The sequence below is a fragment of the Pteropus medius genome, unplaced genomic scaffold (genome assembly GCF_902729225.1).
Source record: "Pteropus medius unplaced genomic scaffold, Ma_sr-lr_union100, whole genome shotgun sequence".
Classification (NCBI taxonomy): Eukaryota; Metazoa; Chordata; class Mammalia; order Chiroptera; family Pteropodidae; genus Pteropus; species Pteropus medius.
In genome coordinates this window covers 22,612,341-22,632,393 of record NW_024346667.1, presented here as the reverse complement: position 1 = coordinate 22,632,393, position 20,053 = coordinate 22,612,341, and the positions used below count along the sequence as shown (strand labels likewise).

Genomic DNA, 20,053 nt, shown 5'->3' with positions numbered 1-20,053 from the left:
AATATCATATTATTTTCCAGTATACGACACAGTTGGACTGGCTATTCTTTCTATTTCCAATTAGAAGACTATTAATAGACTGAATCTGTCTACTTCATATTTAGGTAAAAGCAGTGGCACAATTCCAGTTCCTTATATGGGAAGTCAAGTAAAATATTGGTCATATTAGTGAAACGATGTGAAAAACAGCTTTAGAGTAGTCCTCTAGGACATTAAAACTCCATATATCATGTCCCACAGTTTCTGGTGGGAGTGCTGATTTTGGCTTTCAGAGCAGATTCTGACATATAGTTCTTACAGCATGAATCATACAATGGGATACTGTTGGCCTAGATCCTAAGTGGCATGTAAAAGGATCATTTTTTTTTTTTTTCCAGTTTCGACTTAGGAAAGTTGGTCTTAACTTAATTGGACTCAAGATCCATGTCCAAATGGGCTCAGGAAACACATTATCACCTAGAGTAGCTGACTTTAAAAGCACAAATTAATTCAAACACATGGTAAAGATTTTCTGCCACCAGAATGACTTAAAGTCTACTGTGACAAGTGAATCCTGATTGTTGCCAATTTATTTGTCCTCATTAATTCTGTTGGTATGATCAAGCCTTGGGGTGCATAGAGTGTAGTCCAACCCACTCTCAAAAGCTGAGTTGTCTTCTTATTTTAGATCCAGGCCCATCCATTTAAAACATTGCTTCTTAGAAAACATGCCATTTTCATCCTTGTAAATTTGATTTTTTAGGCCAGTGTTTAATACGGGATTAGGCAGGCTTTAGGCAGAACTAATTGTTGGCCGCAGTTACCCTCTCTCCAGTGATTGATGCTGTTCTCTCCTTTACCTTGAACCTGAATTGGCACTGGTTATGGGACTAAGGTGTCTGTGTTCCAGGTTCACTGAAGGTTACTCATACTTACATAAAACCTGCACTTTACTGTTACCATGAAGGTTAGGATTTAGAGGAATCGCCTTCTTATATTCAGATAATGGTTGGAAGTAAGATAAAACAAGAAGTATGGAACCTTTGATTAATGACTACATATTGACTTTGTATCACCTACCTGAACCTCTAGCTACTATTGAGAATAAAATAATTTCCTGTGTGCTGAAGATATGGCTCACTTGCCAGATACCAGGAGTTGTTACAACAAATGCTTGGTTCTAAAATCTACGTATTAAGATTCTCTTGCACATTTTGTGAATAACTGGTATTGCCCAGCCGAAGATGTTTCAGGGTAATAGTTATGGAAAAAATGTTAGGGTTTCAATGGCTTAATGTTATGGAGCAGAATGCAGATTGTTTCCTGAGGAATGTTCCAGTCCTCATGTAACCATTCCACCTGTCTCAGTACGCAGGTAAGGTGTCCAGAGAAACATTCTAGTTAAGTTCTTTAATTTTTATGGAAAAGTTTTAATAAATCAATGTTCTGCCCAGCTAATGGTCAAAACATGTAGATCTGTCCACAGTCCAGACTCTTTCCAGAAAACACAAAATCAAACTAGTTGCAAGCCTAAACTTTAGCAAAAACTCAACGGAAAAACTTACACTAAAAAATAAAAGAATGGTCTGAAGGACATGCACTTCATCCATTGATCTATCATATATTTTAATCTGACAATCAGCTCCTATGTTTTTGGATCACAGGCTTTGGTTTATCAGAGAGTGTTTAAATGCCCTTTAGAATTTTGTCACTGATTATTAAAAAGGGACATTATAAATAGCTGATTTAATTTCTCTCTTTCTTCCATTATTATTGGTTGGGATGTTACCCATGGCAGTGTTTAATTTCTTTACGGATACAATATTGTCCTTTGGTTTCAGAATCAGCAAAGTAGAGTCTTTTCATCTTATGGTCTCTGGATCCTAACTCTTTAGGAAACTTAAAAGACAAATTTGCTGTTCCTCTAACAGTGAAACAGAGTGGTGTAGAATGTATTTCATTTATTAAATTTACACTAACTTTATCCTTTCTTGGCATCTACGTTTCCTTTACCTCACCTTCTTCAAATACTTATTTTATATTTTTCTTTAATGCACATTTTAATAAGCTGTCAGAATTTCTTTGTGGCTCGAAGTGTATAAAAATTATGACAGGAAAAACGATAATAAATATTTCTCAATGTATAAAAGCATATACATGTAATAAGTATGAACTAAAACTGTAGAAAGAAAATTTTTATCAATATATGTTTAATCAAACTTACAGTTCATCTAGTTTCTGGAGAGGTGCAAAAGTATTTTCCTTTAAGTGATTAATTTTGTTTTTCCTCAGTACCCTGAAAGTAAAAAGTAAAATATATTGTAGCTTCTTGAGGTAACTGATAAATGAGTTATTACAGAGATTAAATCCTTCAAAAACAAAGGTAATTATATATAGTACATTTTTCACATCAAGATATTTTAAAGTAGTAGGATAAATTACCCAATCTAATTTTAACCTTAAATTTCCCAAATCTTTTAATGATGACAAAAGTAAAATACTAACCAAATTTTAAAGTGAAACAGAAAGAGCTTTGTAAGAGAAATAATGAAAATCTCAACTCTTGAGAACACAGACTAAACATCGTACAACAGAGCACAGGGAGCTGTTTTAGAGCTCCTTCTTCAGTGAGCGTACCACGTCTACCTAACAAAATACCCCCAACGTGGCATCACCCATATACATTTGGTAGTTGATATAATGTTGGGTAGATTTGCCTAGGAAGTCTAATTTAAATTGGACCAGTTTAGACCTCTAGTTTGGGATGTTGATTCTAATTGTAACTTTTGACAGTTCATTTCTGCACGATCTCATGTGTATGAGCTATCATAAATGGCTAACTCATAGAAAAAGGATTTCCAATTCTTTAAACATTGTGTGACATGATTGGAAATTGGCTTTGTCCCATCCTTAAGTATTTATTTTTTTCCAACACTCCAAATCATAACTATCTTCTCCTATTACCCCTGGACCAGAAAAGCACAAGAACTTGCCAATAGGACACTCATAAATGGTTTCTTCACTCAGAGGTTTCTTTAAAAACGAACACGAGTAGAACAAAAATGTTCTAAGTTTTTCAGATATATATTTGGTGTATATTCTTCAGGTGCAGCTTGGTTTTTTTGGGGCAATTAATATGATCTATTTTGCATGACCAATATAGAGCATCCTGTGTCTGAAGACTGTTAAACTTACTACAGAAGTGTTCAGATATTTCAGTGACTTTGAATCTTTTTTATAATGGGAGGCATAAATGGAGGAAAATTATTGTTTTAGTGGTAGCTATTGCATTGCCAATAAACAGTAAAAAATATATAGTAAAAAAAATGCACTTTACATTGGCACATATAATACAATCACACAATCCAAGGTCAATGAAACAACACATTTAACTATCTGAATTGCATTCTGATATTTTAATTCAATTCAATTCTATTCTATTTCATTTTAAAATGTTGGTCAAGACATACCAAACTGCTTTCATCACTCACTTGTGAGTTGCAACCCACAGTCTGAATAACCCTGTTCTGGAAAAACAAACCATGAATGAGGCAGCTATATTTGTATACTGATGGAAGCCCTGGCATCCATTTTCATGGAAGAGGCAACGTGAATTTAAAATAGGCCAAAGAGGCAAAAGGAGAAAGTATACTCAGTAACATTCTAAGGTTTATCCTGGTGTCCACAATTACATACTAAGGGGTGTAAACATTCTGCATTATTTTTTTAAAATTTTTGATTATAATTAATTCATTCCCCCACCCCTGTACAATCTTTATAGTAATGACTTGCAAAGGACGAAGATTCTTATAGATTAAAACTTTAACATAGTGTTTCTCAAACCAGGATTCAAAGAAAGATTCTAGGTGGTCTACGAGAATTTCCTTCCATTAAAATGGGTATTATTAACAGAAAAACATGTCTCAGATAATAGTGTCATTCACGTATGCTGTGAATCTGTAACTACTCTTTGTGTTAACTTTAATAATTTTGCCCACATGCTTCAGTTTCAAACAACTTCAAGAGTGAACATTTGCCATAATTACTATGTATGTTTATGCTACCATCTATTGACATAAATGATTCATTTTGTTTATAAAGAGATATAACATTTGAAAAGGGTAAAACATTACTTACAAAACAGTTAAATTGCTGCAGGAAATAAAAGTCATATTTCTTAAATTATGGATACGGTTGCCTTCAAAGTCCCTGAAACATAAAAATAAAATGATAAAGCTCACTTTCAATTATAATTAAATAATTATAATTATAAAAAGAAATAAATTGGTTGAGAATTGTTTTCTAATAAAATATTTTTTCACATACTCTTTATTTTATATAGATTCTTACATGTAGCCATTTACATAATAGTTGAAATAATATTTATACATATTTAATGTTTCTTTTTTGTGTTAATAGTAAAAATGGTTGGAGTCACATCTATATCATGTGTTCATATGGGCATATATGTTATCTTGAGAAATGTAAAGAGAATAAAAAGTCAAATTGATAATCTTTGTTATGGTAAATACTGACTTTATTAACAGAGATTTAATATAGACTGTATTAAACATCTATCCAGAGTTACCAATGACATTTCTCTAAGTAGTGTGACCTTATTTTGCTGCAGCTTGCAGAAGATCCTACCACTGCTGCAGAAGCTACTGCCAAAACGATATTTAGCCTCTACTTCCCTTGCCTAAACAATCCCTAGAAAAAATTCTCAATAGCCTTTACTACTGAGAATATCCTTACTTTATTATATTGCCACACTAGCTGGTGGAGAGGGAGATCCACAGGCTGTCCATGGCTGTCCACTCCATTCAGGGAGCTACATACAGACCCCTGCTATGTGACACTCTGTCACCATCAGGAGCCTAGTCTGAGCAGCAAAGTTTGTCAAAGACTTTGTTTTATCAGTCTCTTTGTCATGGTTATCATGAAGGTATTCTTTGCCCCTCTTTTATATTATATCTTATCATTGGATTTATGGTGAAAGGTTATGGAACAGAGTTAGCTGAGTTCAGGGACATACTTTCAAAAGTAAATGCTGGTCCTTAAATCTACTCAGTCTATCCCAATGCTTAGTTTAGTGGTTCACCATATAACACAGAGCTATAAGAATAATAGCAACTCAAATACATGAGCTGAAGTATGACACAGCTCCTACAATCTGTAAGGGAAATATGGTGTTAATAGAAATGTCCATATTCTGATAGCTAGGCTACATCTGGGATAGTCAGTTTTATTTTGGACACTGCAATAAAAAGTAGATGTTGACAAATCAAAGTATATCTGGAAGACTTGGATGTAAGGGGTCTAAAAATCAAGTTAATCGAAGAAAAGGGTATATTTATAACAAAAGAGCAAAACAAGAGAGATACATTTGAAGTCAGGCTATAGGAGATATTGTAGGGTTTTTCTATGTTGTATCTGATTGCAAAATTAGATTTACTGGTTGAAGGACACAAAACATTTAAAATGTAAGCCCACAGTTTACGGTGACCAGAGAATAAGGTGCTTACCACTACAGGTATTTAACAGAGGCAATATACCATAACTCAAAAATTCTGTGGACAGAATTTCTGTACTACATGGAATACTGTATTAAAATCTTGTCTTGATTCTAGATCACACTTAAAACAAACAAAAGTTTCTATTATTCTATAAAATTGGAAACTACGCACTTATAATATTACTTTTTTTTTTTTGGTCATTAGGTTTGGTCAAGGCTTTTGGTCTCTCATAATGTAGGTTGTCAATGAAAGACTATTTCCTTTTCCTATTTTATCGCTGTTACCACAAATCTACCACCAGGTGGTGATGCTTTCTTAAGCCTCATAAAATATCCTTAGGGGAGTTGATGTTCTTGTTAGCTACTTATGAAACTTTTTTTCTGTTAAGCTAGCAAAAACATTTAAGTTAGTATTAATTTAGTATTTAGTATTAAATAAGTAGGAGGCACACATAGAGGCCTAAATTAGGGACTTTTGATTGAATTGTTAGTTTTATTTCATTTTCAGTTTATTTTAGCCTCAAGTTGTAAATTTGCTTTGGCTTTCTTCCTAAAATTAGAGGTTTTAATCCTTGATACTAGAGATCTGGTTTGCAGCACACTTATTAGCTGAGGCATACAAATCTGCTTCCAGTTTCCTAGCTCCAAATTTTAAGGACGCTGTTTCTCTTACCTTTTGTCTAGACTGCTTTTGCAATCTGATAAGCCTCTGAAGCTAACCATTTTATTTTTCCCTTTCTAGATGGCAGAACTGGCTGTAAATGAAAAATGTGGTTCTTCTATCTTGAGAACAACAGTAACGAAAACCAAAAACACCAATAATCTTACCTGTTCCTTTTCAACTTCCTCTCTTATCCCCTAGTGACATTCTAAATATACAAATCTCCTTAACCTCCACTTCCCCCCTTACATTTTACACATTGCTGGCTCCTATTTCACAGAGAAAACTGAGGTAATCAAGGCAGGAAAAGACCTTGACTTTCTATACCACAATTGTAAACTTACCTGTAAATATGCCTGGTCTCCTTTCTGGTCTCAGAGGAAGAGATGACCCTTCTCTTGCTCTAGGCTAAAACCTCCATTTTCTTGGGTTTGGTTTGCATATATGTATGTCCTAAAATATGTGGTGAATCTTGAACGTTCTTTGGGCATTTTTTGTTTGCTGGTTTATATCTATTAGTATTAGGTGCAGATACATATAAGAGAGACCCAGCTCAACTATAACAGCATAACTACATATACTTTTTTTTTTTTCAAGAAAAGGAATCTAGAATTAGGCAGTCCAGGGCTAGTATGGTAGTTTTACAAAGTTGTTAGGCACCCAAGGTCTTTCACATTCACCATTCAGATGTGCATGTCTTCATTGTCCAAGATGATACTAAAGCTCAGCCATCATATCCGTTTTTTTCTGGATAAGGAAGAAAAGGAAGGGTCTGCCTTTTGCTTTTGAAGGTGATTCCCCAGAAGGTCCATACTACACTTCTTCCACCTCATTGGTTAGTGTTTAGTCACACAGCTACATCTAGATTAGGGGAAGTCTGGGAATACAGAGTTTTAGCTGCACATTGTTGTCCCAAATGAACCAGTTCTGCTATTGAAAAGGGACATTGCAGTTTGATATACATCAATTAAACTCATTAATGAGTTTAATGAGTTAACTTCTCCATATCCTTTTATGGTTTTATTTGATCTTTCATGGACTGAGAGAGTTGGATTCCTAGCTCTATTTTTTTTTTTGTTTTGGTTGTTATATGAATCTATTTGGTGCATATATACTCATAGTGTAATATCTTTATTGGAAATTTCATACTATTGTATTTAAATGTCCTTCTTAGCATTGTTTAATGCAAATTGACCAGAATTCTACATGGATAAAAATGTGATAGTTGCTTCTTTTTGTTTGCATTGACATGTATACTTTTGACTAGTCTTTTAGTTTTAATATTTCTTAATCACTTAGTTATGGTTGTATTGTTTGTAAATAGTACTGAGTTATGTTTTGCTTTGTAAGCCAATCTGAAAATATTTTTAATAGGTAACATTAGCCCACTTATGTTTATTGACATGTCTAATATATCTGATTATAGTCTGCTAATTTGAAAATACTTTTATATGATTTTATAGGTCAAAAAACATTCAACAAATGATATGTTTAAAAATATGATTTCTTTTAATATTTAAAAAGATTTGTGTACTCTATTGGTTACCTTAATAATTAAAACTTTACCTAATACACTGTATCTTCTTTCTCAGAGAATACTTATAACTTATTATAAGAAATGATGAAATTAGTATACATTGTCTTCCTTTCTTCTCTTCTACTCCTCTCTTACCATATGATTTTCATCAATTATATGCTTTTTATTAAAGTTCACTTTAGGAATGTCAAATATCCACATATTGGTGGATTTGTTGGTTTTAAATGGCATCTGTTGACTTGTTGGTATTTTTCTTTATAGTTCTATGGTTGTCACTTTATTCATTTTGAAACTGCTTACTCACTTAAGATTATTACGTCTTCTTGATGAATTGACCCTTTCACCATTATGTGATGTCCCTCTTTATCCCTGGTGATAATCCTTAGTCCTTCTGAAGTCTATTTTTTCCAATATTAACCTAGTTCCTCCAGCTTTCTTTTAAAAAAAATTAGTGTTGCAGTTCTTATTTTTACAGTATGTAATATGTCTGTTTTCTCTGGTTACCTTAAGTTTTTTTCTTTATCTTTGGTTTTCAGCGGTTTGACTATTATTTGGCTAATATTTTTTACACTTCTGCTTGGGTTTTTCTGAAGTTCTTACATTTCTAGTTTATTGTATTATATTAATTTTGGAAACTTCTTGACCATGATCTCTTCAGATATTCCTCTGTAGTGTTTCTCCCCTTCATCTTTTTCTGTGACTTTATTTACACACTTGTTAGACAATTTTATATGACTGTGCAACTTTTGTATTTTCTGTTCTGTCTTTATTTTACTCTCTTTCCTCTTCTTGATTCAAACTGAAAGCTTTTTATTGACTCATCTTCAAGGTCATCGATATTTTCTTCAGTTGAGTTCAGCTGCCGCTAAGCCTATTGAAGTAATTCTTTGAATTTCTTTAATAGCTTTCATCTCTTTTCTGACACATCCCATGTGTTCATGTATATTGTCCATCTTTTCCACTATATCATTTAATTATTAATCATAAGTATTTAAATTTCCAGTTATCTCTGGGTCTGGTTCTACTGATTGCTTTACAATTTGACAATGGATTTTTTTTCTTGTTCTTTTAGGGATGCGGCTTTCTCAGCATTACTGTTTCCACTACCCTAAAAGCCTCAACCCAAGGGAGCACTGCTCACTGCTCTGTCGTAGTGCAGGTCCTGGGTTGGAAAGGTTTTTCTGCCCCTTTCCCTGGAGCAGACTGCTTTTGCTTCTATATCTTTGGAAGCGGACCATGCCTGGTCCCTGGCTGTGGGAGGATTTTCTGTCCCTCTCCCAGTGGCTTAAAGCTTTTGCTTTGTAAAAGGGAAGTCTAGAGAAGAAGATGGGATTTTGTGCCTGTGTGCCACTAAGGAGGACTCTCTCTGGTTTCCTTACCTGTCCCCAGTTTGTCTTGTAGCTGGCAGAGGCCAGTGGAAAACAGCCTGTTGGAAATTGTTGACTCCCTTAGTGTTGGTTTCTCAGTTATTCTAAAACGTTACACTAGCCCACACTTAACCTTTACAAGTTTACTACAATTTAAGCAGTTTTCTTCATATCCACTTTGACAGCCAAATGTCAGATAATATATATTTTCATTTCTATGTTCTGTGTCCTGTGTTCTGCCAAAGATGAGATAATGTATATATTCCATTTCTTCTGGTCACACCTTGGAACTCTGATGGACTTGAGAAAATTATAATTTTGTAGATTATAAAGTTCATTTTACTGGTAGAGAGAGAGCAATATTATCTCATAGCTTTCTTAGCCTAAGAACAGTATTGTTGGAATGGAATTGTTATATATATGTATATATATACACACATATATATTTGTTATATATGTATACATAATTGTTATATATGTAATTGTTAAATACATATGTTTTACATCTATAGAAGAAACATATATCTTCCATGACCTTTTCTTTATAATTCATAGTATGTTCTTAAAATTGAGCCATGATTGAAATAGGGCTAGTTCATTCATTTTCTTTGCTCTGTATATTATGTTTCATTTTCCCATCCTTTTCCATGTCTTCTAGTACCTTGCTCTATAATGTATCCTCATTGTTTTCTATATTTTCAAATTCTTTATATTAGTTTCTTTTGCCTATATATAAACTTTCTTAGTCTCATCTCAAAATAAAAGTTTGCTTTACTCTCTTGATCTTTAGTTAGCCTTTGGCTATTGCCCTGTTTATATGCTTATTTATTAGTTATGCTTCTTCTTTTTGAAATTTCTCTACTTTTATTCTTGTGTTTACAGTTTTTTTTATTGCTTTGAAAAAACTATATTAAAGGTTTCAATATGTTGTCTGTCATATATCTTACAAGCATATTACTCTGGACTGTCAAATGTCTTTTCATTTTATATGCATTTTTCCACTAAATGAGAGTTATTTTATTTTATTTTTTTTGCTAACACATCTATCAGATTTTCTAGTTTATATTTTGATAAATAAAAGTCTACATACAAGGTAAAGATATTGCAATTGTTTTAAAACATTAATAAAGCAAAAATTATTAATACTAGCATTAAAATTGAGATAATTGTCCCTATCAGGAATGCATATGGAATGAGTTGTTTTGGATAGATAAAATTTAAAGATGGTAATTTTAGTAATGAAATTTTTAAAAGTCTACTTCTTTAGTAAAAAATCTTAATCATTTTAATTTTTATTGTAGGAAATGTCTATATGGTTGCATTTTTTAAGGCATAGGAAAAATTTATTCTTATACATGTCTAGTATCATTTGCTTCTGGTGTCAATAGATGAATTTTTATTTGCTAATTTATATAACTATTAATCAGTTTGGCTTTATTACTAAGTTTGGATTACTGACCATGTAATTACTGTTAATGCATTCGTTTGAACTAAAATTTAATTATAACAAAAGATATTAAACTTAATTTGCCCTTTCCTTAATGACTTTACCTTGTCACAAATGAGGACACTGTACTGTTACACCAAGGTGCCCTGTGTACTAAGTAATGATTTTTGAGATGTCTGTTTTCCCTAAATTGTTCCAAACTAGTATGTTTTGAAATACTATGTCTGCTTTTTATAATATTTCTCACTCCTGCTTTATTCAGGTTGATAGTTGTCACCGGTTACTGAAATCAACGTTTCTTACTCTACCTCCCACCTTCCACTTTTAATATGGCAATTTTAATTTACTGTGAGCTTAGAAATTAAACACAACGTTCGAGAATTTCCTACAAAATGAGAAACAGAGGAAGTTTTCATACACTATATATGCTGTTTATTGAGTAAACTTTTTAATGGTTATTTTGGTTATTTATTTCTTCTTTTTTACTTATATTTTGAAATAGGGAAATTTACTAGGTAACTGAGTTCCGAATAGGTAGAATGATACTTATTACCACAAAAAAGCTACTGTGTAACAAATTCCATGAAACATAGTCTACTGTGATTAGACTTCAAAAATAAATTTTAAATATATTCTCATTATGCAGAATTTATGAACTTCGTCTTTCTGTATCAAATTAACAGATGACTAAGTCAACGCAGAGAAGGGGGGATGTTATATAGATACGGTGACACCCCTTCTGTCTTCCTTCTTGCCTTGAAGTTATTTATTTATTTATTTTTGAGATGTTTTATTTTGGTGAGAGCTTAGAGGAGTTAGTTTAGGTAATGAGGATATTTAATAATAAAAATGCTAAAGTAATTTGAGGAAATGTAATATGATAATAACAATTATCATTTACAAAAACCTAATATCCAAATGAACTCAGCAGAACTAGAAAAGTTAGTTGACTTCTTTAAGAAAAGATAGAGCAACTTACAACCAATGCAGTCCTGGCATATGCTGACAAAGAGGTTTATCAGGCACACGAGTAAGGACATTATTCATCAATGTTCTGAGAAAGAGAAGAAATTTAAGAAGTCGCATTTTTATAGTTCTTTTTTTAACTTAAGTCAAACAGGGTATTATCATTATTCTAATGAAAACATGACAATCTATTAAGTTAGTTGTCTTCTCTAATTTCTTTCTATAAGTGTTTTATATTAAGTGCTCATTAATGACAAAATTTGACAAATAATAGTTGTCATTGGGAGGAAGCAGTAATATTAGTAACTGAAAAAAAGCCTGTTCACTTCAATAGTAGGGTAAAAAGAAGGTGATTTTAAATAAATAATATTTTTCTTTACCAAGATTGATATAGGGTAGTAATGGATACCTTTAAGGATATTTCAATAAAATACGACAGTGAGGCCATATTCAGTTTTGATGGGCTGGCATTGTAGAAGACAAGATCTTATGAAAATTCTTAGAACTACAAAATAGCCTCATAAAATATAATTAAGAGATGGTTTTCAGTTGAAAAGCCTTTTTAGGATTTTAACAATTTGAAACTTAATATTATTAAACTTAAAGCAGTAATTTTTATTCATGTCTTTTCTTTCAATTAAGGTATTTGCTTTAATTTTAGTACTTACAAGAGAATAAGAGAATTTAGTCCATAAAATGTCAATGGGGAAATTCGACTGAGGTGGTTATCTTCAATTATCCTGCCAGGCAGAAGAAAAAATTGATTCATGTATATATTTTTAGACCATCAAAACTAATACTATAAAATGCCACATATATCAAACATACAGCCATTCTAGATTGTGGAGATCTTCAAAAACACCTGGCTTCAAGAAGGTTATTCTGTTACGACTGAGATACCTGAAAAAGGAGAAATGACCACAATAAATTTGTGTTTTCTTGATGTCTTACAATAAAAGAGGAAAGACAATAATCATCCACTTTAAATTTTCTTTTATACTGCTCTCATCATGCCCTTTCCCTGTCTTTGGATCTCTAAAAATTCTTTATCATTTGCATTTTTATGTTTTGTTTTTGATTTCCCCATAATCAGTCAATAAACCAATCAATCACTTATTCATCCACCTATTCATTTAACTATCAAATTGTTTTGAGCACTATGCTAGGTAGATCATCCTTTTGGTTGGGGGACTTTGAGTCTAGAGGGAAGACAGCATGTGGACAGGTTATTACAGCAACATAGGGAAACAAGAAGTATGTAATGTATGGTTGCTCTGACATCGCAGAGGAGAAAGCACCCGCCTTTGCTGGGGCGGGGACTGCAGAGCATGGAGTAATGAGAAAACAGAAAGTCTTTATTAAAGGAGGCATAAATGAAAAGAATCTTGGATGAACATATGTCATTCACAAAGCAAAGAATGGGTAGGAGTTATTCTAGGTAGAGAAATTGCTTATGCAAAAACAAGAGGTATAAAGAGAGTAACAAGCTGAGGGATCGCCAGGTTATTCAATGTCGCCCCACCACGAAGGGGCAAGAGATGAACCTGGGAGGCAGGCAGGGTCTGTTCTGGAAAAAAAGGACACTGCGTACCTTCGCTAGAGTTTGACTCCACCTTACCCACCCAACTTCACTTCTCACTCTTCTGCAGAAGGAACCAACTCTCTCCTCTAATATGTTGCTCTCCTCTCGCCATGTTTATCTCTATCGCAATCTCAGCAATTCACTGAATCTGCTCTGAATCTGCTGCAGACAGCTTTATTCCTAGCTTGGTTACTTTGTTATTTATAGCCTGAACTTAAGCAAGCAATTAACTTCTGAAAGCCTCGGTTTCCCCATCTCTAAAATGGAGTCAATATTAGTACCTACTTCTTTGGGTGGTTGTAAAATTTGAAGCAACGCATGTCATAAGCACTCAGTACATATTATGTTTTATAACCGTTTCTGTCCATGCCTCCCACTCCAATCTCTTTCCTCTTCTTTTTCCTTTCTGTCTATGATTTGTATATAAGTATTTGTTCAAATTCCACTTCTACTAATACATGGACTACATTGATTTCTCTCTTTTCTTCACTCTGTCAGATCTTAGAGTTGACAGCCTGTAAAATTTCTCCTGCCAGGAAACTCCCTGTCCCTCACCAAGTTGACTTTTGCTTAAGGGTAGTAAGGGATGACGCCCTGTAACACAACCACTTCCTTCCCTCCCTTGCAAACCTGGAGCCCAGTTGGGCAAAGGAAGAGATAAAGAATAGCTTCAGTTCTTCCCTATGAATAAAAACCTCAGGGGGCTCCCTTAAAAGTCAATGGAAATTCCCCGGGTAAAGACATTTGATTCACCCCTGCACCCTCCACTCATCTGCTTAGCCCAGTCCTCCTCAGAGCCATTCCTCACTGCTGTGGACTTGACATGGTGACTCCTTTCACTGAATCATAATAGCAGTTTTGGCCTGAATGACACAGGTATAGGACTTAGTTAAGTAACCTTTTTTATCATTCTCGATTGGGTGTATGTTGGTATTTTCCCTACCCTAGATGATAAGCTTCCGGAGAGTGAGAGGCACGCCTCTCCCCGGTGGCGACACAGGGGTCTACCTGAAACACTGAGGTGTAAGCCGTTGGAAAACGGCATGTTTGACTTACCTTTCTGTGCTGAAGAACTTGCAGACTATAGGGCTAATGAAAATTTATGGATGAGAAAAAAGCAGGTATCTAATGATTACCTATGAAAAACAGGAAGTCTATGACATCTTTAGTACCCACATAATATTCCAGTTTTTTGGAAAAAAAAAAAAATGGGAAGAGATGAGGGACGCTTTTAAATTTACTCTCCAGGTCTGTACTACCTTTTACTTCCATTGACCACTAAACCAAGCAGAAGCTATTTACTAAGTTTTGAACAGTCATAGGGGAGGGAGGGAGTTGGAGAGAACGACAGAAGCCTGATGAGTGAGTTCGATATTGACTTTTGATAATTTGCTATGGCACAAAAGAGCAAGGATGGGATAAAAGGGAAGAGAATGTGGCCAACAAGCTTACTGTTAAGGCTCTCAGTCTCTGGTGGCCTTCTACCACTTTGCTGATTGATTAGATGGCCTTGACTCAATCCCCAAAACTGATGCTGCAAGCTAGGAATCTGACTAGAGTGAGTTTCCTGGGTTAGAATATAAAGCAAGGGGGGCAGAAATGGAAATACAGGGAGTTGTTTATTCATATGATGTTTGCTTATGTTTCCATTCAATAACTTCTTCCAGGTGTTAGTTTCAGCTGCTTGGTAAAACTCAAAGAAATGGAACTTTGAGAAAGCCTATTTTAAGAAGCTTTGCTCTTAACCATAAGATACCAGTAAGATGGCTGTTATTAAACAACAACAACAACAACAACAACAACAACAACAACAAAACCCCCAGAAAATAACAAGTTGATGAAGATGTGGAGGAACTGAAACCCTAGTACGTCACTGGTAGGGATGTCAAATGGTACAAATGCTGTGAACAATAGTATGGAAGTTCCTCAAAAAGACATAGGTATACCTTATGACCCAGCAATTGCACTTCCGGGTATATATTCAAAAGAATTGAAAGCAAGGACTCAAATGAATATTTGTGTACCCATGTTTACAGCAGTACGATTCATAATAACCAAAAGGTGGAAATAACCAAAATATCTATTGGTGGATGAGTGGATAAATAAAATGTGGTATATACATATGATAAAATATTATTTCGCCTTAAAAAGAAAGGAAATTCTGAAACATGCTGCAACATGGATGAACCTTGAAGACATTGTGTTATGCAAAATAAACCTGACACAAAAGGGCCAATAGTATATGATTCTACCTTTATGGGATACCTACAGTAGTCAACTTCATAGAGATAGAAAGTAGAATGGTGGCTGTCAGGGGCTGGGCGGAAGAAGGAATAGTGAGTTACTACTTAATGGGTACCAAGTTTTAGTCAAGGAAGTTGGAAAAGTTTTGGAGATGGATGATGGTGATGTTTGCACAATGTGAATGTACTTAATGCCACTGAACTGTACACCTGAAAATTGTTAAAATGGTAAATTTTATGCCATGTATATTTATCACAATAAAAAAAAGCTTTTACTCTTTTAAACTTACAGTGATTTATATATTCATAAAAGCAGGATTAGTAGAAAAATAATATCTGGGGCAGTTTTTGGGTTTTCTCCTTCATAGACTTTAATTATCACCAGGCTTTCTTATTTTGATTAAGTTCATTCAATTATCATTCCTGTCACCGTGGCTAATGTATATTGTGTTCTTATTATGTGCCAGGTACAGTGTACCTAATTCTTCCCACGCATTTTCTCATTTGTTTCTTACAACTCTGAGGTAGCTACTGTTATAATCTGTATTTCATAGTAGAGGAAATCAATGCTTAGGAAGGAAAATTAATTGATCAAGTTCACACACCTAAGTGAATGATGAAGTCAGGACTCTAAAGCCTATCTCACTCAGAATCCTCGTAGCCACCATATTATGAGGCCCTTCAGCTCTTTGCGGGCAGGAGGGTTGGTATGGAGTGGAATGGGTCAGGCTGACAGACCACTGTGGAATTGTCAAATTAATCGGCACTGGTACTTACAGTTTAGTAAGATTGTACAGTCCTCGGAAAGCATAGATGGATACGGATTTAATCTTATTGTTTTGCAGGCATCTGTGAAATGATTATTAAAAGGAAAACGCAATGAAATGGATTTTCAGTTTTGCAAGATGAAAAGAGTTCTGTGGTTGGATGGTGGTCATGGTAACACAGTGTGAATACACTCAATGCCTCTGAATGTACACTTAAGATTGAATAAGATAGAATGTTTATGTCATATGTATTTTATCACAATTAAATTTTTTAATTAAAAAAGATAAACATAATGAAATAATTTAGTGAAGCTGGATATCATATAACTTTGTTTTGCTATTAAATTCATGTATGATTAGGCCAGTTTTTATTCAGAAGTATTAGTTATAAATGTGAACAAGTACTAGTTAAAATTTAATATTTGAATTTTCTATGAATGAAACTTAAATTCACAGTAAGGCACTCACTAATAAAATAGGCCTAGAAGTCAGATTTTTTTTTTTTAGCATTTCCTGTTATAATTCTTCAAACATGTTGACGGCAAAAGTATAAGTACGTGACATCTTTCAGGCCCCCAAATACATCCATGTTAATCACAAATTTGCCAAGCAAATCAACTTTAATTTTATCAATTCGACTGCCCAAGTCTTGCCCTAAAAAGTATTCGAGGAAACTTATAAGGAGTATACATGACAGAGAGAAAAACAAAAATAAAAAGAATCAAGTGTAGGAAAATATAAATTCAATAGGAATGTCAACGCAGAAATGCAGGCTTGCATAGTTAATTAAAGTCATCCTGGAAGTTTGGCCCTGAGTCAACCGCAGATCAAAGGGAATGGAGCACAAGCAATTGCATCATATTTACCCAATGAAGCTTTGCAATTCTATTTACACTGGCCCCAGGTGGTGGGGAATGACCAAGTAAGGGCTCCAAGCCTGATTTCTTGCTTTGAATACTGGTTACTATTGTTCTTTGGGGTGTTCTGAGTTTACATATGACTTTTTAAAACTTTCAGGAGCAATAAGGTAGATACCAATATGAACAAACTCTCAGTTAATTAGATATTTTGACTAAAAGAGATTTCCTATTTTTCTAACATGCAAGATTGTAAAATGTTATTATTAAATTTATTATGTATTTAATAATTTCACAGATTATGCTGTGGCCCAATCATGTAGTAGGTAATGTATCTTTCTCATTAATACATAGAAAGACTTTAACACATATTTATTTGTTTTTAACTGCTATAATGAGCAAGCAATAGACTGTATTTCCTGGAGGCTGAGCCAAGCTACACCTCTAAAACCAATTAGAATTTTTTCTTTTTATAATTAGGCTATTTTGATCTTTTATTACTTGAAACAAATTGGCTGTTCCCGAATTAATTTAATGTTTATTGTTCAAAAATGCTGAACTACTGTGTTATATAAACCTGAACTTTGATATTTGGATTTGAAGTACTAACTCTTTTTAAAAATGTGAACATAAGGTGGTGCTACAGATCAGAAAAATTCTTCACATTCCAGAAATCAGAAGATAACATTTGAAAGTATCATCTCGAAGCTTTTGTATCACTCCTGATTTTGGAAAGCTCTTTTCTGTTAAGTGATAAATGTCCAGGATAAAGTTCTAAGTCATTTTTATTGGAATTTTTATTTTTGAATATGAAATACATATATTTTTGCAGATTATCTGGGTTTTGAGAACATTTCAATGAAGCGGATTAAGTTTTTATTCTGATTCTGCTTTATTTCTATTTGTTATTTTAAAGAAAAATATACACGTATATATCTATGTACCAGGTTTCTCTAGTGTAAAACCTAAACTAAAACCAATACAGTTATGAAAATGAAACTAGGAATTCTGAGACGGTTTCTAGATAGTGTGATTCAGGCACAAAATATTTAAACCCAATAGACAATATTATTTAGTTACATGTTGACCTAAATAATAGGTTAACATCACCTGGACCATTATGAGTTTTGAGCTCACACACACCACCCTAAACTGAAGAGAAGCTAGTGTGTCAGGTGCTACTTGAGACCAAAATAAAACAACCTGCAAGGCAAATGCGACAATGGAATTAAGCCACCCAAACAACATGCTCAGCAGTTTTAAACCACAAGGATTTGCTATCTTAGGTGGAGACTGAGTTTGCAAACATATGGAAGAAGACTCTTCACTATCTCATTATGACTGCAGACCTGGTAAAAAGTCTTAGGCGTCTTTCTCTAAGGTGGGTGTTTGGGTGGCCTACTGTAGAATAACGCAGAGAGTAAAACCTCCTGAGGATCCTCATTTTGGCAGAGTATGGCAGGAGGATTTACAGTGCACATTCTCTAGTTTCTTTGGGGATAGGTATCTGAGATTTTTGTAGAATGGTTTTAGAACTACTCAAAAAAAAAATTCACCTGGTAGTCTCCAGCTAACAGCGAAATAATTTTCCAAAGAGAGATTAGATTAAAACAGTGGTACAGTGTTGGTCTCCACAGAAGGGGAAGAAACAGATATGCCAAAGAGTATTAGCTAATTTTTATACCGGAAATTACATTTTTTCTTACAGTTTCTGAAGATCACGGTACTTCTTGAAGCCGTTAGGAGGAAGTTTCCTTATTAAATTCCACTGAAGTGACCTGAAGTAAAGGTAAATTTTGTTCTTACTTAAAGCTTTTTCTCTTTATTTTAAAACTATAACAAATGAATAATTATAAACTTTATTTACTTTAGTAGCAGCTTTCAGGAAATATTTTGTTTCATAATGTCATGCTCATATTCATAGTATCATTTGAAATAGACTTGTTGATTCTGTATTATTAAAGACATTTTCTTTTCTTAAATTACAATATTATAATCCTGACAAAAAATTTTAAAAATAGTAAAACTGTGAAAAAAATTTTTAGTTATGTTCTTATTTTTTATATTTAGATTATATTTAAATCTATCATTAGATTTTTTAAATGAATGAATGAATTAATTTTTTAATGGTGACATTGGTTAATGAAACCCAGTAAGTTTCAGCTGAATCATTAGGGTTTCGAGTGACAATAAAAATAATTTTTTTTTGTTTAAAACACATTCAAGAATTTAAATCTTTATATTCTTCAATATTTTATTGCTCACATTCCATTACCTTTGCTTCCTTTTAAAATTAGTTATAAAGGAAACTGTTAATTGGTACATAAACTGAACCATCTTTATTCAATAAGCGATCCTATTTTAATTTTTAATAAATTTTATAGAAAGAGCAGCTTGACACAGACCAGGTCCACGTAATTGTGATTGGATCTAACTCTCAATTTTTTTTTTTTTTAAGCAAAGCAAGGTAATGTAGTAGAAACAAAATAAAACAAAATAAAACAAGCGAAAAAACCCCAAACCTTTGCAGCTGGGGTCCCTTGTAATAATATGATGCTGTTATTATTTACTATCATTGTATAAGATGGTAGAACAGATGCTCATTGATAAATGAGCAATGGACTGCAATGTCTGGAGGTTGACAACTGTGGGATAAACACTTGGAAATACTTGACATAAAGGACTCAGGTTATGACAGGTTCCTTTTTTATAAATGATGTCAAATTTTTTCATAAATAGCATTCTCTATATTTTCATAATACTCCATTGAAATGGAAAGAGGTAGGTGTTATTATTCCTCACTTAATAGGACAAGCCAAAATACTTTTTAATGTAAAAGATCTTTGTATTTTAAAATTTAATATTCCAAGTTTGACTTTGTAAAGTGAAGTGTGTGAGTGAAAGAGAGCAACTGCTAATTTATTATTCAAAGTTAGCCCTAGTTTTTATAAAAAAAGCTCTTACTATTAGATTATGCAGTTTTATTTTCCAGAATCTTAAAGTCAGCTCTCACACAGTCAAATTTAATGTTTAGCAAGCTAGAACAATGCATAAATAACCATATTTATTTATTTATTTTTTGTTGATTAGTATTTATGTGAAACATCTTCAAAAAACCCCAACTTCAATGAA

General features: G+C 33.4%; 1 protein-coding gene across 1 annotated transcript in view; it reads right to left on the bottom strand.

Moving 5' to 3' along the window:
• The window catches only part of RXFP1 (relaxin family peptide receptor 1), an 86,248-nt gene that overhangs the window by 14,031 nt on the left and 52,164 nt on the right, over nucleotides 1-20,053 (bottom strand). The window contains exons 6-12 of the mRNA XM_039876249.1: nucleotides 18,628-18,699; nucleotides 16,075-16,146; nucleotides 12,301-12,372; nucleotides 12,141-12,212; nucleotides 11,486-11,560; nucleotides 4,117-4,188; nucleotides 2,204-2,275 (exon numbers count right to left, since the gene is read on the bottom strand). Of these exons, the coding sequence (XP_039732183.1) occupies nucleotides 2,204-2,275; nucleotides 4,117-4,188; nucleotides 11,486-11,560; nucleotides 12,141-12,212; nucleotides 12,301-12,372; nucleotides 16,075-16,146; nucleotides 18,628-18,699 (507 nt within the window). The remainder of the gene's footprint in view (nucleotides 1-2,203; nucleotides 2,276-4,116; nucleotides 4,189-11,485; nucleotides 11,561-12,140; nucleotides 12,213-12,300; nucleotides 12,373-16,074; nucleotides 16,147-18,627; nucleotides 18,700-20,053) is intronic.